The 25,431-nt window shown below is 34.6% G+C and overlaps 2 protein-coding genes and 1 long non-coding RNA gene across 3 annotated transcripts; 1 reads left to right on the forward strand and 2 right to left on the reverse strand.

The window, feature by feature from the left end:
* Window positions 1-2,877: 2,877 nt before the first annotated feature.
* LOC115966427 (zinc finger MYM-type protein 1-like) lies at window positions 2,878-4,746 on the reverse strand. The gene is made up of 2 exons (XM_031085663.1): window positions 4,725-4,746; window positions 2,878-4,274 (listed from the first exon to the last, which is right to left on the reverse strand). The coding sequence occupies exons 1-2, from the start codon at window positions 4,744-4,746 to the stop codon at window positions 2,878-2,880; spliced, it is 1,419 nt and encodes a 472-aa protein (XP_030941523.1).
* Window positions 4,747-11,168: 6,422 nt separating this feature from the next.
* Window positions 11,169-13,954, reverse strand: LOC115969108. The gene is made up of 2 exons (XR_004086871.1): window positions 13,837-13,954; window positions 11,169-11,402 (listed from the first exon to the last, which is right to left on the reverse strand). It is a non-coding gene; the product is annotated as an uncharacterized LOC115969108 (long non-coding RNA).
* Window positions 13,955-18,581: 4,627 nt separating this feature from the next.
* Window positions 18,582-24,912, forward strand: LOC115967537 (ankyrin repeat-containing protein ITN1-like). The gene is made up of 6 exons (XM_031086654.1): window positions 18,582-18,646; window positions 19,896-20,358; window positions 21,281-21,748; window positions 21,869-22,012; window positions 23,783-24,210; window positions 24,281-24,912. The coding sequence occupies exons 2-6, from the start codon at window positions 19,947-19,949 to the stop codon at window positions 24,908-24,910; spliced, it is 2,082 nt and encodes a 693-aa protein (XP_030942514.1). The 5' UTR covers window positions 18,582-18,646; window positions 19,896-19,946; the 3' UTR covers window positions 24,911-24,912.
* The last annotated feature ends 519 nt before the right edge of the window (window positions 24,913-25,431 follow it).

Raw genomic sequence — 25,431 nt, forward strand, 5'->3', positions numbered from 1 at the left:
AACAAACATAAGAAATTGCTTATTTTCCTCTGCTAATACGTTATAAGAGGGATTCAAGTCCTAGAAGACTACAACTTGAATCCATTTTCATCCAACATAAGCTCAGAACTTAGAATGTGCTAAAGCATTTTAAATCCCCACAAATATTCTAGTTGGCACTTGTAAGTAAATGAGGAAAAATGTAAGAAGTTCAACAGAGTTTTTTTCAGTTCTTTTCTTGATAAGGGGAACAATTGTCCTGCAAAATATTGTATTACCGATAAACGAATTAGCACCAAAATGGGAGTGAGCTTCTTCAACAGGCTAAAGTCCTGCGCATAACAAATTTAAGTTTGTTACTATTGAATATGGAAAACAAAACCATGAAATAAGAAGTGTCTACATATGGTTTTGGTAGAAACCTGAAAGATGTATGACAAGCCTACAAGTAAGCAACTCAAGCTCAGTCCACTGGCAGAAACCTGAAATCATTGGCAAACTTGATCATCAATAACTGTTGAACTGTATGGCAAACTTAAAGAGAAATATTATTTGCCATTATCACCATTAGAAGTGGCCGTCTTCCTAAATTATCAGACAAGAGTACACTGATAATGTTGGCTGGAATCTGCACAAAATATGTACACGTTTGGGAAATGTATCAAGAAGAATCCCACATTCATTTAAGCTAGAGTGAGTCAAGTTCCTGGATAATAGCCATAGTTGTAGTCCCAATGCTACTTGAAAACCCTATATAGACCAGAGAGTTGTAGTGTTCATAGTTATTCAAAAAATATATAGTACCACTAGTTATATAAAAATAGTTCCATGTTTTACCAGCTTCTGTAAATAAATAGCTTGCATGGTAGGCAACTGCACTGCTGCCTCCAAGTTGATCAAGCAATATCAGCCCAAGTCCGGCCTAAACCAATTTTAAAAAACACTTCACACACACAAGCAATTTACGGAAAAGAGGCCACAATAAGAGACACTCACTGTGAGTGGAGAGACATATCTACTATGGACAAAATGTAGTTTTCCAGTCTCTAAAAATTGTTGACATATTTTTGTATAATCCTGTCAAAAGCGCATGTATCATTCTTTTGTTGTCAAGAAAAATAAAATTGTTAAAATAAAAATAAATGAAAAAAAAAATCCTCTAATTGAGGTTACATAACAGTGACTCTAATAAAAATACTTGAATTGAAAACATTACTTTTATATCAGCTGCTTCTTGAGAAATATCAGGATTCTCCATACTTTTATATTATGCTTTCATCAATGCATAATAGGTCAATGAGTTGATAAGTATGGAGCCCAAATGCCTCATGCAAGCTAAATGGGTTTAGTTGTAGAATGAATTCCCTAAAACCCACTAAACATGCAAGAGATAATGTAGACAAAAGTCACAAAATATAAATAACAAAAAAATTACCCAAGACCATCTACGAAGAAGAGGCAAAGATTTACGGTTGGCACATGACCACCCTCCCAAAACGAGCCCCAAAAATCTATAACACAAATGGGATTATATCTATCTGTTAAGACTCATTTTCGCGACACATTTCGTCTAAGCCAGACTTCTTTGTAGGCTCAATTCATGTATTATATTATATTTTATTCTTTTAAGCATGACCCAAGCCCATGCAACTTATGAGGAAATTGAGGAAGTGTGGTTTGGAGGGTATGGGTTCAGGGACGAACGCAGGATTTTAAGCTGGGGGGGGCCGGAGATAAGCAAAATTTTTTTTTTTCAAATATGCATCCATATATTATTAATAAACTATCAACCAAGACAAATACCCAAAAATCATTGTTTCTTAATATATTAAGATACAATCTACTAACAAAAACAAAAGATACGAAACACTATTGTTTCTTTATACAATCATCTATGAAAAGGGAACTCGACGCTTTTTCAAATCTTCAAAATCATCTACTATTCAATCCAAACTAAATGTCGAAACTATATCCTTTTCAATGTATAATATCAAAGAGTCATTCAAAAAGTCATCTTCCATTTTGTTTCGAAGTTCAGTTTTGACAAGTTTCATAGCTGAAAATGCTCGCTCTGTAGTAGCAGTAGAAACTAGAAGAGTAAGCACAAGTCTCACCATTCTATAAACAAGTTTGCAGTGTTCTGAATTTCCAGTTCTCACTAACCATTGAGACAACTCAGATAAACTTTTCAATTTTTTGAACTCTGGATCTTGGACTACATTATGCTCAAAATGATAAAGCTCATTCTCGAGCACTTGTTTGTCATAATCTGTGAAATCTTGTGGATAGAAATTCTTTACCAACAAACAAAGATCACTAATTCTAAAAGATTTTAATGCCTCTCGAGGTTCTAAAGCTGAGCTAAGCCTAAGTAACTCCATTGCATCTTCATTAAACCGATAATTTAGTTCCTGTAGTAGAGAATCTATTGTAGCATAAAAAATATTTACTCAATAATGATGCTCATTTGTAACGTTATCTTTTTGATTACGAGCTCGACCTCGCCTCGCAACATAACGAGCATTCATATCCAGGACATCAATGCGATGCTTTTCACAAAATGATATCACAGTGGTGAGTAAGCCATCCCATCCATCATCTCTAAATTTTTGGATAAGTGCTTTAGTAGATGAAACTAAATGCATGGCATTTAAAATGTCTTGAGATTGGCTTTGCAAAGCTTGACAAAGTTTATCAGTGATCTCCATAGTTTCCTTCTCAAGATGCAAGATGAAAACAAATTCAAATGAAGTTAAACCTGCATAAGCTGACTCTCCTTCTGCTCGATTTTCTCCATCAATTGCACCATCAATTATATTTTGTAAAATTTCAACAGTTGAACTAAACATCCTTAATAAGCTAGAAACTGATCTAAAATGTGAACTCCTACGTGTTTCTTCAGGTCGTTGTAAAGTGCCAATTTAAAGTGCCAATTTGATTAAGTCCACTTCCAGTCTCAAGCTCTTCAAGATCAATCAAACATGCTATTTCATTAGCATTCGCAACTTTCAATTGCTCATTGCGCTTGCATGAAGCATTAACAATTTTGATCAGAAAAAGCAATGTAAGAAAAAAATGACTAATGGGAACAACTTGTTTTGATGCTTTTACTAATGCCAATTGTAAGCGATGTGCAAAACAATGGATATAGTAAGCATATGGGCAATCATTCAAAATCAAAGCTTGTAATCCATTCCACATACCTCGCATGTTGCTTGCTCCATCATATCCTTGCCCTCGAATATTTTGTATATCTAAGCAATATTGAGATAACAAAGAATATATCCCCTTCTTTAGAGTCAAAGCTGCAGTGTCAACAACATGAATAAGCCCAAAAAAGCGTTCTTTCACAAAGCCTTCTGCATCAACATATCTAAACACCACAGCCATTTGCTCTTTCATGGACTCATCACGAGCTTCATCAATCATTATGCAAAACTTTGCATCACCAATTTCTTCCCGAATGGCCTTCTTCACTTTGGCTGAGAAAACATGTAGAATTTCCTTTTGAATCCTAGATGATGTGTAGGTTGCATTTTTTGGAGCTTTTTCTATTATTTCAGCAACCTTCTCATTCCAAAAAGTCACAATACCTAATGATTCATGAAAGTTCCCACGATTTAATGAACTAAAACTTTCATCTTGATCTCTAAAAGCTATAGCTTGAAAGGCAAGATATTGGACAATAAAAATTGTGGCCTTCAGTTGCAACCGATTATTTGCAATTTGTTCAGTAGTGAAATGATCAACTACCCTTTGCAAATGCTGCGATTGGTTCATCAAATCCTTACACATTTGCTCAGTAACTTTATGAGCTGAGTTAGGATCTTTTCCTATATGAACTTGAAAAGAACAATCTTTGCCCCCAACCTTTTTCCAATTTCTAAATCCACCAACAATGAATGTATTTTGTCCCACAACCACATTTGGATTATGAAAGACAAAGCAGGGTAGACAATAAGCTGCATCTGTTGTAGGAGAATATTCAAGCCATTTTGAATTATTTCTATACCAAGAAGCTTGAAAGCTACGATTGCGCTTTCCACTTTTTTTGAATGTCTCTAGAGGAGGTTGGTGCGGACCTTTTTTAATGTAAGCCCGTCGAATTTCATCACGTTGATTAACATGATATTCCCATATTTGTTTGCGTGTTCCGGGATCATAATCCAAAGAATCAAGGTCAATTCTTTGAAATTGTGTTTGAGAGATTGAAAAATCCGCATTTTCCGGAATTGGAACATCCACATTTTCCGGAATTGGAATAGCAACATTAGTTGTTGGCAATTCCACGTTGACTTAGGAAGAATTTGAAGTTGAACCTTTTCTTTTGAAAAAATCAAGCATTGTATTTGATTTTTTCATGATCTACAAATAAAATAAAAATTATATAAGAATTACCGTTATTTTTTTAAATTTGTGTGACAATTTTTTATATTATATGATTTTTTTTTTCTTTTTGTCTTTGGTCTGCCTTTAATGTCTTTGTGTTTGGACTGCCTTTATTTATGTCTCTGTGTTGTCTCTTCCTTTATTTATGTCTTTTATGTCTTTTGTATCTTTGTGTTGTCTCTTGTCTTCATCTTCCTAATTCTGACCCACTAACCCAAATACCCAATGAATCCCACTACAGACAGTCAAGCACTACTAACAAAAACTTTTCTTAACTTTACCTTTTTTTTTTTCCCTTGTCACTTGTCTGTTGCCCAACAGCAACTCCACTTTTCCCTATTATTATGTCCAACTACCAGTCAACAAAGAAAAAACCATCTGACTATCACTACAATCTCTACTCTATCTATCTATCTCTTTTATCTATATAATGCAAGAGTCAAAAAGCCAAAAAGCCAAAAAAAAAAAAAAAAAAAAAAAACAAAACAAAAAGAAACACAAACAGTTCAGTTCAGATTCAATCACCAAATCAGTTCAGTTCATCAGTAAAACACAAATAACAAACACACAAATAATTTCTTTGATTCTCAGATCACAAGGTTTTGAAATTTGAAGGAAAAGATAAGAGTTAAAGAGTAAATACTTGTGAACTGTGATTCTGTGAAGGCTCGAAGCTGGGCTGGGCAGATCAGGCACAGCAACCGACGGCAGCGGCGGCAAGTGGATCTCGTCTCACATGGCGGCGTGGGTCTCGCTCTCGCCGGCGTGGATCTCGCTCGAAGCTGGGTTCGCACTCTCTCGCTCTCTGTCTCTCTCCGTCACGGTGACACCGCTCTTTGTCTCTCTCCGTCACGGCGACACCGACCCGGGCCTCTGAACTGATCACTGTACTCTCTATCTCTATCTGACTGTCTCGCTCGCAGCTCTCGCCTCTCAATCTCTCACTTTCCTTTCTTTTTTTTTTTCTTTTTTTCCTTTGTTTTTTGCTTTCTCCGTTTGGTTTTGGACTGCTAAGTTTGAGGTTTTTTTTTTTTTTTTTTTTTTTTTTTTTTGGATTGGGATGGGTTATGGGCTCTGCTCTGAGCTGGCCAGATGATGGGCTAGGGGAAGGGGGGTTCCTGATTTTTGGGAGGCCGGATGATGGGCTAGGGGAAGGGGGGTTCATGATTTTTGGGAGGGGGGCCGGAGCAAAAATTTCAGGGGGGCCCAAGCCCTTTTTTATTTTTTTGGAAAAATTTTACTTGCTAAAAAATTTTTTTTTTGGGCTCAGGGGGGGCCCGGGCCCCCTTAGCCTTCTACCTGGATCCGTTCCTGTATGGGTTGGTTCCTTTCGAACATTTTGCATGAGCCCAGCCCATGTGTGCTATCAAGTGGGCAAGGGACATTAGTAGCACCTCAAGCTCATAGAGGAGATCTTGTATCCAAAATTTCTACCTCAAAATAGCTTTTATGCTCTGGGTGACTGTAGCCCAAAGTTTCTGTCAAAACCCTTTTTTAAAGCAAAGACCTCATGTGAGAGTGCATAAGGTCTTGTCACGTGGTACTCTAATGTTGCATTTAGCTTTTTTTACCTCTTTTCATTAAGTTTTTTTTATTGTTACCCAATAGATCATAGTAACTTATTTTTTCTATTATATAAATTTAGCATTTTTTACCTCTTTTTATTAAGTATTTTTTACTGTTACCTAATAGATCATAATACTTCTTTTTACTATTATATCAAATATGAGTTGTTCTTGACAATTAGACCAAAAGTGATTCACTACAAAATGGACTACCTTTTAAAAGTAGACCAAACCTTATGAAAAACTCAAGTCCAATTATTACCTTACATATTATGACCAAAGTTTGACCCTTCTCACGTGTAAATCAAAGCAAAAACTCTTACCCTTTTACAAACTCTCTTCTTCCCCTCCCCCCTCCCCCATGTATAGATGATACTTTTAGAAAATCTCATTCTCATGAAATCATGTCTCCATTTTTCGCCAATTTCAATTCAATATGCTTTTGTCTATTAATAATGTTCTATGTAATTTATGCAAACAAATTCTCAGTCATCAACCAATGCAACAAATATAAATATATATATATATATATATAAATCTTGAGAACCCTGAGGTTGTTGAAATAATTGACAAGTGCATATTTCTAAAATTTATAATAACAAAAATTCTAATAAATAGCATATACTATCTCACAAAATGCCATTAACTTAATATTTTCTTTTAAAAAAATTTAATGATAAGAATGGTAAAAAACATGATCCTATACAAAAAATACCAAAAATACATGCAAAACAATTTTCATAAGAGGATTTATCTTTAAATAATATGAAGACAATACTAAAGATAAAATGCATTGAATGAGATCCTACGAAATAGGTTTGTTAATCATTTCAAATTATACTCATCATTTACATAAAAAAAAAATTAATACATCATATTATTTATATTAAAAAATAATACATATTAATTTCAAAGTTCATTGTAAGATGTGAACTACTAGGGTATTGCAACAATAAGTAACACTGATACAACAATGGGTTGGTATTACATTTTGTACGTACTTTGTGAAAGGAATGTCAAACCACAAGCAGGATCTTTTTGGTGTGCAAAATGTGAAAAAACAAATCTTTCTATCCCAAAGTTAGAGGCAATCACATTAACTGCATACTTTCCAAATATTTATAATATATTTATCTCGCTATAACTACTATATATATATATATATTCAAATGACAAAAAGGTATGGAAGAAAAAATAAATATACACAATCCAATATGCTATAATAATTCTTTTTGCTACACTATTCCAAAATTAACAAAAAAAAATAAAAACATTTACAAAAAACTGTCACATCATTGAAATTTAATATAAATGCAAATACCTATGAAAAATCTTAGTGACAAACTCCAAACTTTGTAAGATACAATCAAGAATCTCCCGGTGCCAATTCATTAGTGATTAACACAAATAATGCAACAAAAGAAAAAAGTGATGAAAGCTCAAAAATTGAATAAATATGGACAAACTAAACTTCAAATGTTGAAGATGGAGAAACTGATGATGATAACAAGCGTCACCATACTACAATAACAAAGCATTGAAGAAACAAAAAAAAAAAAAAAAAGATTTCGTAATGAAGCTTTTTATTACATCACATAATAAAAATCAATAATATAGAATGAATTAACATGCTTTTATCATTTTTTTTTTTTTTAAGAATGCTGAGTATTTTTAACACACACATGGGAGAAGGTTATTTAAAGAAACTTATAGTGGTGTATATCCAAAATGGCCTAATTCTTGGATACACAACACAGGCTTTAAACCTCTTTAACTCATACTTATTTTCCAATGTGAGATTAACCCAATGTTTTTTGTTTTGAAAATACTAAGCATTTTTAACACACACACGGGGAGAGGGGGAGAAGGTTTTTTTTAAAGAAACTTATAGTGGTGTATATTCAAAAGGGTCTAACTTTTGAATACTTTTGGATACACAACACAGGCTTTAAACTTCTTTAACTCGCGCTTATTTTTCAATGTAAGATTAACCCACTTTTTTTTGTTTTAAGAGTACTAAGTATTTTTAACACACACACATGGGGAGAGAGGGAGAAGGTTTTTAAAAAAAAACTTACAGTGGTATATATTCAAAATGGTCTAACTCTTAGATACACAGCATAGGCTTTAAATCTCTTTAACTCACACTCATTTTCTAATGTGAGATTAACACAGGCTTTTATCAACTTTTACTATACAATATTAATCCAAAGTTGTTTTAATTATTGCTCATTACTTGATCAAAATAATTATAATAGATATATGTATGTAATTGAAAGTTCAAAAACGTGTATAAACACCCTTGAACGTTTAGACCTCCAAATTACAACTTAACCAATTCAAACAATATGTCAAACAACAAGTGTGCGGAAACTTAACATAAGCTATAATATGAAATTGGTTAAAAACTATCTAAGCCAAAACAAAATATAATCCACAGCAAATAATAACAAGGCAAAGATAGAGAGGAAGGAAGATGCAAACACAAAGACAACACGCGATGTGTTATCGAAGAGGAAACCGAAGCCCTCGGCGTAAAACCTCTCCGCCGCCCTCCAAGCGGTAAACAATCCACTAGAAAATACAGTTGGGATACATGGACAGCAATAGACCCTCCAAGCCTAATCTACCCAGTGCACCTAAGCCCTCCAAGCTTCTTGCTCCAACGAGGTTGCGCCGAACCTTTTTCTTTTCTAGCTTCCCGGATTCCGCTACTAGACCGTAGCATCAACCAATGAAGATTGGCTCCTTCCTAACTGCTTTCCAGAAATCCAAACAGCTGTCTCACAGTGATGATGATGGTGAGAACCAGGTTTGGTATAATGCCTCTCAAGGATTTGACAATGGAGAGGAAGAGAGTTGAGGAATTTGAAGAGACTCTAAGGTATAGATTGTGGGTGAATTAATCTTGTTTTTCTTTAGGGTTTCTCTCTCAAAATTCTCTCTGGAAGCTCTTTTTCAATCGTGGGTAAAAGAGGTATTTATACTGGAGTGAGAGAGAAATGTGAAACGTCAGGTTTTACAAAACAGGGGTGGCTCGCGGCTTGACCTCGCGGTTTGACTAAGTCGTGAGATCCAGTCGCGAGATAACCGTATGCCTAGTTGTCCTGTTTTGTCCTGTAGTACTCCAGCTTGCATGACTGTTCATCTTCCAGCATGCTTGGCACGTGTGCTGCGTCTGGCGGCTTGCAGCCGCGAGTCACCCGCGAGTCCCAGCCGCGAGTCTCTGTTTTCTTGCACACTCTTGAGCAATCTTCACTCTATCTCACTCACTACCCTTACATCAAACCCACCTAAATACAGGGTTACTAAAAGCTGAATTACAAGCAAATTTGACATGGAATAAAGCCAATTAGATGGTTGAATAAATTCAACCTTACAGTAATTTATAATTGTTACTTTTTATGATGAACTCATTACTAACAAAGTTTTATAATAAATATGTTATAATATATATATATAATATTTTCCAAAAACAAATTTACATAAAAGATTACAACATTATCCGTGCATCGTACGGACAACTTACTAGTTGTGATAATTGCTAAGGAGATGGTGAAATAGAGCGCGCATCTGCCATTGATCCGCAGTAATGAAGGAAGGACACCATTTCACATAGCAGCTTTGCTGGGACGTAGAGACATGGTGTCGTATCTATTCTCTGTGACTCCTTTAAAAGATTTGACTCTTGATGAACGCATGGAGATCCTTGTTGCTACTATTACCTATGATATGTATGGTATGGTCTACATCTCAATAATTGAGTTTGAGGCAATTAATAAAAAATAAATAAATAAAAGAAATCACAGATTTTGATTGGGGAGAAACCTTCTGTCAATAATCAAATGTATTTGTTTTTATGGACAGATTAGCACTAAAAATTCTGGACAAGGATGAAACCTTGGAAACTGCGAACAAGCGAACCTTAGCATTGCCTGAGTTGGCCAGAAAACCTTTTGCAATTGGCAGCACAAGTCATCTATCACTCTGGAAAAGATGCCTAAACTCCTGTTAGTTTGACTCCAACCCAAATTTCCTTATTTGCATAAATATAACATTAACCAAGTAGGTGTTTAGATTACATTGATCACAATCTGATGAAAACTTTGCTCAAATCAACTTGGAATGACAAGTAGCTAAATCTCATTAAATTTTAGATGATATGTACTTCCTTAAACCATTGGAAATTCTCATGAGGTAAACCATTGTCAATTTAAAATGTCTAAAATGTTGCAGCACTTGTACCTGTTTCCTTTATAGGCACATATGAGCATTGTAAGAGGTTTTTTTTTTTTTTTTTTTGAAAACAAAGTAGTCACAAAATTACCAGGACAACTAACCAGAAAAAACTCCTAAATTTGAATCTTTTAATCTCATTGTGCTTGAAATTAGAATAGTAAATGAGTGATGCTAGGATAGAACAAATTTTACTACATAAGTCTAATAAAATGTTAGTCAAGCATTTATTTATTATGTTTCTAAAACCCACCAATTACATTTATTGGAACATCGGTTTTAAGTCTTTTGAAATAAAATTTGTAATAGCTTTAGCATTGACCCTTATGATATAGTTATCTAATAGCTTTTCAAATTAGAATCCATTATCAAGTCCTAAAATTTTATATATTTTTTAATTACTTAAATCTGAATCGGCATCACAAGAAGAGATGCTAAGAGAAAATTCACTATTCAGATTCAAAACTACTTATCTTACCATTATAGCAATCAATTTTTATTTTTTTTTTTACTTCAAAAGAATCAATAATTTCATTAAAAAATAATAGAATAGAAACGCCAATACAACACCTAAGAGCATTAGTATTGGTGGTGCTAAAAAGCTAAATTGCTATTTTAACACCACCAACTACAAATTTGTAAAAGCTAATTGCACTCAACCAAGTACACCACCTACAAAAATAGAGAGCTGTAGCAATAGTCCAATCAACTAAATCCTACCAACTGAATTTAGGATTAGAGAGTAAACATAAGCTCATAATAGATTTCCATACCCCTTTAGTTAAAGAGCATTGAAAAAGAGATGATTTCTATCCTCAGTGTAGCAACCTGCAGAAACCACACAAGATGTCTTCATTTATTCCCCATTGAATCATTCTGGCTTTGGTTGGAATCCTGTTTAACATGACCATCCAGCCTATGAAAGAGTGCTTGGGAATAGACAAATTTAACCACAGTACCTTCCACCAATCCACATTAATCCAATTTTCTCTAATCTCATTCCATGTTTCAGCACACACAAACTTAGGAGTTGAGGACCAGAATGCTTTATCTTCTTCCTTTATTTCAACCGGATGTAGTTTACTTTGTATGTCCACCAACTGATGTGATCTTGCACTCTTCCAAATCCAGACTTTATCATTTAGCATAGATGCAAGCTTAGCTTCAACATGACTAGCAGCATCATAAATGACTCTAAGTCCATACCTTTCCAGCAATACTCCATCTAATATCCTTTAAAAGATTTAACAATCAATTCAATATAATGGGACCAGATTTTTCATTTGTAGGACTAGATGTTGTGTTATTTGATATCCTTTAATAGATGTACTAAAAGCGAATTGGGTTATTCAAAGACAAACCATACCAACCAAGGTCCAAAATTAGTAGACAAATCACGTCTTATCTTTTCAAATCTCTCAATATAATTTCTTGTTATGGATGCTAAATTAATGTATTTGAGGTTTCCATCTTCATAGATTATAGAATTAATATACTTTTCTTTTACTAAAAGATCTTTGAATTGATCCCCCCACACACCACCCACCCCACCCCACCCCCCCCCCCCCCCCCCAAAAAAAAAAAAAAAAAAAAAAATTACAGGGTTCAAAGGAATCTGTAAGAAAGCTTTGATGAAGACCTTGGCCTATCAATTGGTTGAACGCCTCTGAAAAGAGGTTCAACCATTCCAAGACAGACAATCCTCATACGATTTTCCAACTGTACTTTATGATGCTGCAAAATTTGGGAATGCTGAATTCCTAACTATACTTATTAGCTCTTATCCTGATATCATATGGATAGCAGACAATCAAAATCGAAGTTTATTTCACATTGCTGTTTTAAATCAGCAAGAGAGTGTATTCAATCTAATATATGAGACTGCCAAAGTCAAGGAAATAATTTTGACCTATGTTGATGACAAAAACGAAAATATCCTGCACTTAGCCGGATATTTGGCACCTTCAAGTCGACTAAATATTGTATCAGGGGCAGCCCTTCAAATGCAACAGGAGTTGTTGTGGTTTAAGGTGGGTGTTTTCTCAATTTCAATTTCTTTTTTCTGATTGCATTTATCAATTTACATCTGGAAAACTGTAGGAGACAGTAAAGATTGGGCCGCCTTCATACCTGAACATGAAGAGTTCTGGGCTAACACCAGGGGATTTATTTACAAAGAAACATAAAAATCTACGGAGAGAAGGTGAAAAGTGGATGAAGGATACAGCAAACTATTGTATGATCGTGGCAACATTGATTACGACTGTGGTTTTCGCTACAGCTTTCACTGTACCAGGTGGTAGCAGTCAGGACACAGGCACCCCTATTCTCTTGAAAAGTATTTGGTGTTAGAGATATATATTAGACATATTAGCCCAATGTAATAGGTCCAAGTCCATTCCTGCTTGTACTAATAGTCTAGGGTTTAGTCGCCTATATATCCTCATGTTAGGGTTCATTGTAACACAGGAGGTTATTGTACTACACTCTCATACAATAAAGACGTAACCCTCGTGTTCTCAGTATTCCTCCTCTATACTTCCTCTTCCGCATCTACTCTAGCATACACAACATGATATAACACATCTCTATGCTAATATTTAACATAGTATTTTTCATATCAAATGCAATAGCACTGTTCTCCTCTTCTTCTTCAATATTGATTTTCTTGTCAATTCTCACATCACGTTTCACAGAAATGGATTTCCTAGTGTCATTACCATCAAAGTTGGTGTTGGGACTCACCACACTCTTCATCTCTATAGCAGGCATGGTGGCAGCCTTCAGTGCAACCTGCTTTTTAGTCTTTAAAAGTGAAATGATATCGCTTCCAACTGTTATAATTGCTTTAGCTGGTGTACCAATTATTTTGTTTGTTTTGCTACATTATCGACTTTGGGTTGATATCATCCGCTCAACATTCTTGTCTAGGTTTCTTTTTCACCCCCGTAAAAATAGGTTTCTTCGTCTAGGTATCCGCTTTTAATGTTTCAAGAGTACCACAGTTTGTTACATAATAATAAAAACTTCTTGAGATTCTATTCAGATAATCTTAATCAAAATTTCATTAATCTTTTTTTTTCGTTGATTCATCTTGATCAAATTTCATTTGTAATTTTTGTGGATTTTTTTTTCCCTAAGCTTTTCAGATGTGTTTCAGAAACAAAGGCGGGCACCAAACATAATTTTTTCTGAAATCTTTGTCATCAAAGGATCTTCTTTGTAGTGGTCCTTCATGTGTTTAAAGATGTTGGTTGTCAAAGTTATCCCAACATTGCATTCAATTGCAATCTGTCGAGCTTGGAGGACAATCATCTTCTTTGTTTTAACAGCATGAGGGATGATCATTTGGTTCTAGCATAATTGGAGGTTTTACGGTTTGAAGATGGTGAAGGCTTCTTCTTTGGTGCCATAAGAGAAGAGTCTTTAGCAAGAGGGAAAAAGAAAATCAACTTGTGAGTTTTCTTTTGGCACATTACACCAACCTCCCATGAGGTTCACACATTAAAATTTTTTTTAGAACACTATCATTTTTCTTTTTTTTAAAGAAACATAAAATAATTGTTTTGGAAACCACTTCGATCAGGTATACTATTTACCAAAAGCCAAGACCCTTCATGCAATTGGATTAAGACAAAGATTGTACTTGACATGCAATTGAGAATACCTGCAGTGTTTGAGGGAGTTTCTTTATGGAGTTTGGAGTCTTGCATTTGACACTTTGCCATGTAAGAAGAGGCTAATTGTGCAATCCAACATGCAAAATAGGAAAGGTCAAAGGCCGAAGTTTCAATAATCGGTGGTGCCTTGTCAGCTTCCAGGGATATTGTTAATCTGTGTATATAGATTAAATTGAAGCAGAATTTGAAATTTTGAAATTGACTTTAGGCTTGACATTTGATGCAAAATTTGCTACAGAAATGACATTGAGAAAGTATAGTATATACATCACACAGCATTTCATATCACTGGCTAAAGACAGACATGTTAGGGCTGAAGAATAGGGAAAAAAAAGTAAAACTAAAATGTAAGGAATAAGCAAACAATGTGGCATATATAGATGTCTATAAGCAGAAGCAAAAATGAATGTCAAATTATGAGACTAGACAGAAGCAAAACTACAGCACTGCTGTCTTCAATAAAATATTCCTTTAGAGGCCTTAACAGAACACATGAAAGATGTGAGTAATGTAATTTAACACCAGCATAGTTTTCCCCTAACCAGACTGCCCATATGCATGTATTAGTTTTGTATAAGCTTCAATTTTACGAAGTAGAAAATCTTCACAGAAGACATAAGCATTCCAATAGTAAATATGACTATTATAATAATTGCTAACTTAAATTTAATTCCAAAGAAAGTTCTCCGTTCATAAGCTCTGAAATAAGTATAGAAAAATGCATGGAAGTGACAATTCACATAAAAAATTGTATCCAAAATTTCAGATATTGACAAGATATCTTGGTTTATTTTACTCTTCCAATCCTTCCAAAATCTCTCTTATATTTTATCTTCTCCTTTTTTTGATATGATTTTAGGGAGTCAGCCTCACCAAAAAAAAACAAAGGGTGGGAGGTATGGTTTCCTACCAATAACCTCTCCCAAACCTTGCAAAAATGGGTGTCTTATGCACTTGGTACTACCTTTTCTGATATCATTTAATTTCCGCTTGTTTGTCTTTTAAGGGTGAGTTGAGAGTACTACAATATAATAGAGCATCTTAAAGGATAAAATACAAAAACTACCCTTAAGGTTTGGATTAATGTCATGTGCTACCAAAACATTTCAAAAAACTATCCTTCTTTGATTTTAAAAAAATATTAAAAAAAAAGTACATTTTTGGAAACCACTCCTATACTATTTCCCAAAAGCCAAGGCACTCCAAGCAGATAGCAAATGAAAATAAAAAGTTATATCTTGCATTAAGACAAAGGTTGAACTTAACATGCAATTGCAAATACCTGTGGTGTTTGATGGGAATTTCTCCATGCACTTTGCAGCCTTGAATCCGACACTTTTCTATGTAAGATATAAGGTGAAAAGCACATTTTAGTCCCTATATTTTCAGGCGATTCCCATTTTAGTCCCTACATTTTATTTTTACCGCTTTTAGTCCCTATCCTGAAAAATGCTTTCCGTTTTGGTCCCTGCCGTTACTCATTTAACAGAAATATTTTACGTGGCAAACGGTCCAACAGTAAATGCTGACGTGTCTATTAAAATAATATTAAAAAATGTCACGTCAGCAATTTAATTTTTGAAAAAACCCACATAAGATAAAAATAATATAAAAATTTCTAATCTAATTATTTTTTAAAAAAAGAAAAGAAATTAGTTAAATTAAATTTTTTTCCTTTTTTTTTTGGAAGAACATGAAGAACGTGTTCTTCATTTTTCTTCCCCAACTAAGCTTGCCCAGAAAATTAAAAATTAAAAATTTACTTTTCTTTTCTTGCATTTTCTTAACAACCAAAACCATAAAATCACTTAGATTTACAAAATAAAAAGATATGCCCATAAAAATTTACAAAACACAAACATTCAACAAGATTTTCTTATGCTTTGAAGCCAAACACAAAAAACACAAAACTCAAACCCAAATTTTCGGCCTCCATGCACAACCAAACCCAGCGAAGCCTGAATAAGATCTTAGAGAAAGCATAACGAAACCCGGCACGACCACCACCACATCGAACAGAACCCAGCCACCACCAAAACCTGGCTACCAACGAAACCTAACTACCAAAAAGACCATCATGAAACCCAGCCACCAAACAGACCCAACAAGCACCGAAACCCACCACCAAATGGATCAGCAAACACCAAAAAAAACCCACCACCAAAGCCGGCCACCGATTCAACTCCACAACCGAAACCCACCATCGAAACGCCACCACTAAAACCCAGCAAACACCAAAAAAAACCCACCACCAAAGCCGGCCACCGATTCAACTGCACAACCGAAACCCACCACCAAAACGCCACCACTAAAACCCAACAACCACCGATTCGATCCAACCAAAACTTAGTCAAATGAGAAGAGATAGATGAGAGAAACATGTTGTGAATAGAGAACAAGGAATGGGAAATGTAGAAGAGAGATATAGAGGGAGAGATGGAGAACTGTGAATAGAGAAAGAGGAATGGGAAACATCTCCTGGAACGTTCTTCATGTTCTTCCAAAAAAAAAAAGGAAAAAAAATTTAATTTAACTAATTTCTTTTCTTTTTTTAAAAAAATAATTAGGTTAGAAATTTTTATATTATTTTTATCTGATGTGGCTTTTTTCAAAAATTAAATTGCTGACGTGGTATTTTTTAATATTATTTTTATTTGATGTGGCTTTTTTTAATATTATTTTAATAGACACGTCAGCATTAATTGTTGGACCGTTTGCCACGTAGGATATTTCTGTTAAATGAGTAACGGCAGTGACCAAAACGAGAAGTGTTTTTCAGGATAGGGACTAAAAGCGGTAAAAATAAAATGTAGGGACTAAAATGAAAATCGTCTGAAAATGTAATGACTAAAATGTGCTTTTCACCAAGATATAATTAAGCAACCGACCGAGCAAAAGAGGTTAGAGGCCGAGGTTACAATCAAAGGTTTCATCTCCTCCTCTGCATCTTGGTTAATCTGTGTGTACATATATTACATTGAAGCAGAATTTGAATTTGACTTTAGGCTTGAGATTGGAGTAGAATTTGCTAAAATGGTCAACTTGAGAAAGAATAGCATATATCACACAGCATTTCGTGTCACAGAGTAAAGATAGACACGCCAAAGTATAGGGTGAACAATGCAAAACTAAAATGTAAGAAATGAGCAAAAGATGTGGCATATATGCACATATAAGAAACAAGCAAAAATGAATGTCAAATTATGAGAATAGACAGAAGAAAAAACACAGCACTGCTGTTTTCGATAAAGTATTCATTTAGAGGCCTTAACAGGACACATTGAAGATAAGAGTAATGTAATTCAACACCAGCATAACTTTCCCCCAGCCACACTGTCCATACCTTTTACTTCTCATCTCAGATTTAAACATAATTACATGTGTCAGTTTGAATAATCTTGATTAAGACATAAGCCTTCCAAGAGTATATATAAGGTTCTATTATGATAATTGCTAAACTTTTTCATTCAAGTTTAAAGCACAAGTTCTCCAGTAATATTCTCCGACATAAGTATGGAAAAATATAAGGTAACAACAACTCTGAACAACAAATTGTTTCCAAAATTTTAGAAACACGAGATATTTTGGCTCATTTTACTCTTCTAATCAACCTACGTTTATGCATATGACTAGAGCTTGTTTAGACCAAAGAAATTAACGGTGTTCCCATGTTTAGATTTTGCAAGAGGTTGAAGTTACTTAAGGTTGAGCTGAAGAAGTTGAACTAGGAATTTTTTGGTGGTCTTCCGTTAAAAAGTTCAAAAAGCTAGAGCCGGTCTAGAGGATATACAAAGAAGACTTCTTCTCCTCCCTATTTAGCGGGCATTGTTGCAGAAAGAAAATGTGACGTAGAACAAATAGGACACGCCTTCTTAGAGCAATGAGAGCACTAAAAATCATGGCACAAGATCATGGGGTGTTCGTAAAACTCATTGGGGGTGATAGTATCAAAATTGCATGAAAGTTAGAGGGTTAAAGAGAAACAATCTTATGGCTGGTACTTAAACCGGCACAATATTTTACTAGTGCGGTACAAAATTGACATTTACTTTTTTATATACAAAAATTGACTCTTTAAATCATTGACATTTGTTTAAAATAGACAAAAGAAGAAGGTTAGACAAGTAATTTAACTAATTAACCCCTTTTTGCTCTTTTATTTTTTTCCCCGATACGGTGGAATTAACTTTTAGTGGACCCTTGGAAAACACCATGGCTCCCATTTACCGCAAAAACACCACTTTTCTGCTTTTATTTATTTATTTTTTTTCCAATAATTTTTTTTGTAAGTTTCACGCTGCTTTCTCCCCCCACCCAACTGACTTTTTCTTTCTTCTTTTGCTGAATATCCACTTACTTTCCTTTTAACAATGATATCCACCAATTTTTCTCAACTTTTTCAAAGCAACCAAGCAAAGCATGATCCAGTAAGATATTCACCATTTTTTAAGGGATGGGTCTCATTATCTCAAGAAGCTCGTTCACTTTCACTCTTTGAAGTCCAAGCTCAGTCAGCCACTCATCAGCAAAGTAACCCCATCCCCAATGACCCAAATATTTGTTCAACCTAATCGCTCTTTTGATTTTGGAAAAAAATATATATACTTTATCAATATGCTGCTCTTTCTACACATTTACCCCCACAATCTCAGGTAAAATAGCTACTAATAATTAGTATTTTTAAAAAAAAATAATTCGTTGATCCACTTAAAACTCACAGCAACTCCAACAACAACAGCAACGACTACAGACTACTTCAACAACAACAGCAACGGGCTACATCAATTCCACAGCCAGGTATCTCTAAAATCCTTTTATTTCTATTTCTTCTATTTTTTTAAAAAAAATAAATAAAAAACGGGACTCCACTGTGAACTCATTAAAAGTAAGGGTTTAAACGCCACTGCTCGAGCCACTCAATTCCTGCAAGCATCACTTGAAGTGATACTGATATATAAGAGTACTTCTACCACGTCCTAGCCACACCGGCCGTGGTTATTTCTATTTCTTTCATCACTCACACCGTCATACATATACATAATACATGCATAATACACACACATATAAACATTTAAGACCACCTGCCACAACCCACACACAAGGACCAAAACCACCGCAATACACCACTATACACGGTGGCTCAATCACCGCCAAATCTTGAGCATTAACCCTCGATCGGACCACCATCAAGTTCCTACCAATATATCATGCCCAAACCAATCCCCATTATGGCTCCCATAAGTTAAAATACACCAGACCCTCACTGAATCATGGTAAAGGTAAAACCCACAGAATCCAAAAGTAATGAAAAGTAATGAAATGAGAGAGAGAGAGAGAGAGAGAGATGAAGAATAGATTTGGTTATGTAGGAGCTAAAGGCTTGAACATAGAATGTTGAAAGAAAAAAATAGAAGAAAAATGAGGGGAGGGAGTTTCAGAGAAAGAACAAGCTAAGAAAAATCTATTTTTGACACCGCACTTTATCGTGCACTTTATATTACATTATTTATTTTTTTATTTAAATATATTTTTTTCTTAATTTTTAAAAATTTTTCTTTATTAATAGAAGAAAGAAAATAATAAAATAGTAATACCTAAATTTTTAGCATTAGTCTTGCTCTTCTAAAAGTAGAATTTTAGAAGAATATTACTGTAACATGTGCCAAATTTATTTGGCAGAATTTGGCACAGCCAAAGCCAATGTTTTGTTTTGTTTTTTTTTTTTTTTCACAAAATAGAAATTCTACTTTATCATAATCTATGTATATATATATATGTGTGTGAAACTCCTTCCTGGAAGCTTAAATCCAGTCCTTGCCCTCCACATCCACAAGCACTTATACTTGTGAAATGACTATCGCACTAAATATATGCAGTGGTAAGCCAATGCATATGTTAAAACTTAAAAGAGATGGTGTTTTTTAATTCACTCTAGTCTTAACTCTTCAACTATTCACTGAAATTTGTAAACCATATTTACGGACAAAATATTTCCAACGTATTTGTTCATTTATTATTCATCTAATTTAATTTCTTACAAAAGAAGGGAGGAAGAGAAAAAGAAAAAAGACCATCAAAGCGTGTGCTATATATCAACATGTATCATAGAAGACTGAAGGCAAAGGTGCCAATTGTAAGAAGCAATTCATTACCACGAATGAGTTATCCTCATATGGCTTCTTCAGACGTTGAAATTGATCAACAAGGATTCTCTTCCGTCGATCGAATATTTCCTACAACAGCATTTTCTCCATACTTGGCTCAAGGAGAAGCTCAAAGTCAAAGACCATATGAATCAAACTATGAATTTAGCAGTCGGCATTCGGCTTTCGATGTTAATTCAGATGCACCTACATCATTAGTACTCCGATCAATTATTTCTGACATACCCAAAGGGGTTAGCTCAGGCACTTCGACATTGCAAGAAGAAAGGATTCAGACAGATGTAGCAGTGGATCTAAGCGGGCATGTAGCGAAAGAAAATCAAAATCAACATCAGACTTATAAGAGTAAGTGCTTTCATTTTATCCCTTATAAGTGTGCAGTTACACACAAAATGAACAAAAATGAGTTTTCGAATATAGTAAGGGAAGAGGTTTATGAAATTGTTTGTTTTTATGTGTATTCTAACCATCCAAAAAAGAAAAACCAGAATAGATTGTGTTGCAAAATAAGTTATGTTAAGAATACTACCAATTGAGAAATCATAAAGATACTACAAAATTTATTACATAGGCTATCATATCAAAATTTAAACACAAGACAAAAGAAATAACTAAGATGTTTAATTATTATGTTATTGATGCGCGGCGGCATGATTGGACGGTATAGAATCCTTGATTTACACCATATCCTTATCAAATTTAGACTCATTCGAGCTTACTACTTTCCTTCGCTATTACAAATTTTGAGGATTGCGACATTTTGGGTTCCACAAGGTGGTTCTTCTCATAATTTTTTTATAAAAAAAAAGAAATAGGGTTACATGAAGTGGTGCCTGTGAGAAAAACATTAGAATTGACTTTAATAAATTTCAGAGACTAGCGTTTTAATGACTCTTGGACTTCAATAATATTGTGAAATTTTTTCACTTGGACGTTGTCAAGAGTGTGTATTTTAAGCCGTTGAATTATTATTGGATATTGACCGTAGATAATTGTTATTAATAAAGTAATTTTTTTGACTTCTATGGTTCGTTTGTTTTAAAGTAAAATATATTCAGAAAAATATTTTACACACTTTAGAGCATTCGTTCAACTATAAAATATTTTCAGTCAACTAAAAAGCTTGTGATACTGTACACACTTGTATGACAAAACTGTTTAAATCATGCAGTCGTCACATATTTAGTTCATATAGTTGGGTTCAGACTTCAGAGTGCTACATCACCAAAACATTATGGTTAATATATATGCTGGTTAAAATTTCCAGGATTAACAAGATCTGAGTACCTTACACTCTATCGAGCTGCCTTAAAAGGTAATTGGCAAGAAGCTAAGCGTAGACTTGAGGCTGATCCAGATGCCATTCGATATTCCATTGCAGAAGCGAGTGAGACAATTCTTCACATTGCATGTGCATCAAAACACACAGCTTTTGTAAAAGAACTGGTGCAATTTTTGACTCCAGAAGACTTAGAAGGGAAAGACATAAATGGATATACAGCCCTCTGCTTTGCTGCGCAATTAGGAATTGTGGTAATTGCTAAGGAGATGGTGAAAAAGAGCGCGAATCTGCCATTGATCCGCAGTAGTGAAGGAAGGACACCACTTCACATAGCAGCTTTGCTGGGACGGAGAGACATGGTGTCGTATCTATTCTCTGTGACTCCTTTAAAAGATTTGACTCCTGATGAACGCATGGAGATCCTTGTTGCTACTATTACCTATGATATGTATGGTATGGTCTACATCTCAATAATTGAGTTTGAGGCAATTAATAAACAAAGAAAAAAAATCACAGATTTTGATCGGGGTGAAACCTTCTGTCATAATCAAATGTATTTGTTTTTATGGACAGATATAGCACTAAAAATTCTGGACAAGGATGAAACTTTGGAAACTGCGAACAAGCGAACCTTAGCATTGCGTGATTTGGCCAGAAAACCTTTTGCAATTGGCAGCACAAGTCATCTATCACTCTGGAAAAGATGCTTAAACTCCTGTTAGTTTGACTCCAACCCAAATTTCCTTATTTGCATAAATATAACATTAACCAAGTAGGTGTTTAGATTACATTGATCACAATCTGATGAAAACTTTGCTCAAATCAACTTGGAATCACAAGTAGCTAAATCTCATTAAATTTTAGATGAAATGTACTTCCTAAACCATGTGAAATTCTCATGAGGTAAACCATTGTCAATTTAAAATGTCTAAAATGTTGCAGCACTTGTACCTGTTTCCTTTATAGGCACATATGAGCATTGTAAGAGTTTTTTTTTTTTTTTTTTTGAAAACAAAATTACCAGGACAACTAACCAGAGAAAACTCCTAAATTTGAATCTGTTAATCTCATTGTGCTGTGAAATTAGACTTGTAAATGAGTGATGCTAGGTTAGAACAAATTTTACTACATAAGTCTAATAAGATGTTAGTCAAACATTTATTTATTATGTTTCTAAAACCCACCAATTAAATTTATTGGAACATCAGTTTTTAAGTCTTTTGAAATAAAATTTGTAATAGCTTTAGCATTGACCCTTATGATATAGGTATCTAATAGCTTTTCAAATTAGAATCCATTATCAAGTCCTAAAATTTTATATATTTTTTAATTACTCAAATCTGCATCGGGCATCACAAAAGGAGGTGCTAAGAGAAAATTCACTATTCAGATTCAAAACTACTTATCTTACCATTATAGCAATCAATCTTTTTTTTTTCCTTCAAAAGAATCAATAATTTCATTAACAAATAATAGAATAGAAACACCAATACAACAATAGCATTAGTATTGGTGGTGGTAAAAAGCTAAATTGCTATTTTTAGCACCACCAACTCCAAATTTGTAACAGCTAATTGCACTCAACCAAGTACACCACCTACAAAAATAGAGAGCTGTAGCAATTGTCCAATCAACTAAATCCTACCAGCTGAATTTAGGATTAGAGAGTAACATAAGCTCGTAATAGATTTCCATACCCTTTTAGTGAAAGAGCATTGAAAAAGAGATGATTTCTATCCTCAGTGTAGCAACCTGCAGAAACCACACAAGATGTCTTCATTCATTCCCCATTGAATCATTCTGGCTTTGGTTGGAATCCTGTTTAACATGACCATCCAGCCTATGAAGGAGTGCTTGGGAATAGCCAAATTAAACCACAGCACCTTCCACCAATCCACATTAATCAATTTTTCTCTAATCTCATTCCATGTTGCAGCACACACAAACTTAGGAGTTGAGGACCAGAAGGCTTTATCTTCTTCCTTGATTTCAACCAGATGCAGTTTAATTTGTATGTCCACCAACTGATGTGATCTTGCACTCTTCCAAATCCAGACTTTATCATTTAGCACAGATGCAAGATTAGCTTCAACATGACTAGCAGCATCATAAATGGCTCTAAGCCCATACCTTTCCAGCAATACTCCATCTAATATCCTTTAAAAGATTTAACAATCAATTCAATATAATGGGACCAGATTTTTCATTCGTAGGACTAGATGTTGTGTTATTTGATATCCTTTAATAGATGTACTAAAAGCGAATTGGGTTATTCAAAGACAAACCATACCGACCAAAGTCCAAAATTAGTACACAAATTACATCTCATCTTTTCAAATCTCTCGATATAATTTCTTGTTATGGATGCTAAAATAATGTATTTGAGGTTTCCATCTTCATAGATTATAGAATTAATATACTTTTCTTTTACTAAAAGATCTTTGAACCCCCCCCCCCCCCCCCACCCCCCAAAAAAAAAAATTACAGGGTTCAAAGGAATCTGTAAGAAAGCTTTGATGAAGACCTTGGCCTATCAATTGGTTGAACGCCTCTCGAAAGAGGTTCAACCATTCCAAGACAGACAATCCTCGTACGATTTTCCAACTGTACTTTTTGATGCTGCAAAATTTGGGAATGCTGAATTCCTAAATATACTTATTAGCTCTTATCCCGATATCATATGGATAGCAGACAATCAAAATCGAAGTTTATTTCACATTGCTGTTTTAAATCGGCAAGAGAGTGTATTCAATCTAATATATGAGATTGCCGCAGTCAAGGAAATCATTTTGACCTATGTTGATGACAAAAATGAAAATATCCTGCACTTAGCCGGATATTTGGCACCTTCAAGTCGATTAAATATTGTATCAGGAGCAGCCCTTCAAATGCAACGGGAGTTGTTGTGGTTTAAGGTGGGTGTTTGTTCAGTTTCAATTTCTTTTTTCTGGTTGCATTTATCAATTTACATCTGGAAAACTGTAGGAGGCAGAAAAGATTGTGCCGCCTTCATACCTGAACATGAAGAGTTCTGGGCTAACACCAGGGGATTTATTTACGAAGAAACATAAAAATCTACGGAGAGAAGGTGAAAAGTGGATGAAGGATACAGCAAACTACTGTATGATCGTGGCAACATTGATTACAACTGTGGTTTTCGCTGCAGCTTTCACTGTACCGGGTGGTAGCAGTCAAGACACAGGCACCCCTATTCTCTTGAAAAGTATTTGGTTTAGGGTATTTTTCATATCAGATGCAATAGCACTGTTCTCATCTTCTTCTTCAATATTAATTTTCTTGTCAATTCTCACATCACGTTTCACAGAAATGGATTTCCTAGTGTCATTACCATCAAAGTTGGTGTTGGGACTCACCACACTCTTCATCTCTATAGCAGGCATGGTGGCAGCCTTCAGTGCAACCTGCTTTTTAGTCTTTAAAAGTGAAATGGCATCGCTTCCAACTGTTATAATTGCTTTAGCTGGTGTACCAATTATTTTGTTTGTTTTGCTACATTATAAACTTTGGGTTGATATCATCCGCTCAACATTCTTGTCTAGGTTTCTTTTTAAGCCACGTAAAAATAGGTTTCTTTGTCTAGGTATCCGCTTTTAATGTTTCAAGAGTACCGCAGTTTGGTACAAAATAATAAAATCATCTTGAGATTCTATTCAGATAATCTTAATCAAAATTTCATTGGTCTTTTATTTTTGTTGATTCATCTTGATTAAATTTCATTTGTATTTTTTGTGGATTTTTTTTTTTACCTAAGCTTTTCAGTTGTGTTTCAGAAACAAAGGCGGGCCCCAAACATAATTTTTCTGAAACCTTTGTCATCGAAGGACCTTTGTAGTGGTCCTTCATGTGTTTAAAGATGTTCGTTGTCAAAGTTATCCCAACATTGCATTCAATTATGATATGTTGAGCTTGGAGGACAATCATCTTCTTTGTTTTAACAGGCATGAGGGATGATCATTTGGTTCTAGCATAATTGGAGGTTTTAGGGTTTGAAGATGATGAAGGCTTCTTCTTAGGTGCCATATGAGAAGAGTCTTTAGCAAGAGGGAAAAAGAAAAGCAACTTGTGAGTTTTTTTTTGGCACATTACACCAACCTCCCGTGTGGTTCACAAATTGA

Source organism: Quercus lobata, chromosome 11 (assembly GCF_001633185.2).
Source record: "Quercus lobata isolate SW786 chromosome 11, ValleyOak3.0 Primary Assembly, whole genome shotgun sequence".
In the NCBI taxonomy this organism is placed as follows: domain Eukaryota; kingdom Viridiplantae; phylum Streptophyta; class Magnoliopsida; order Fagales; family Fagaceae; genus Quercus; species Quercus lobata.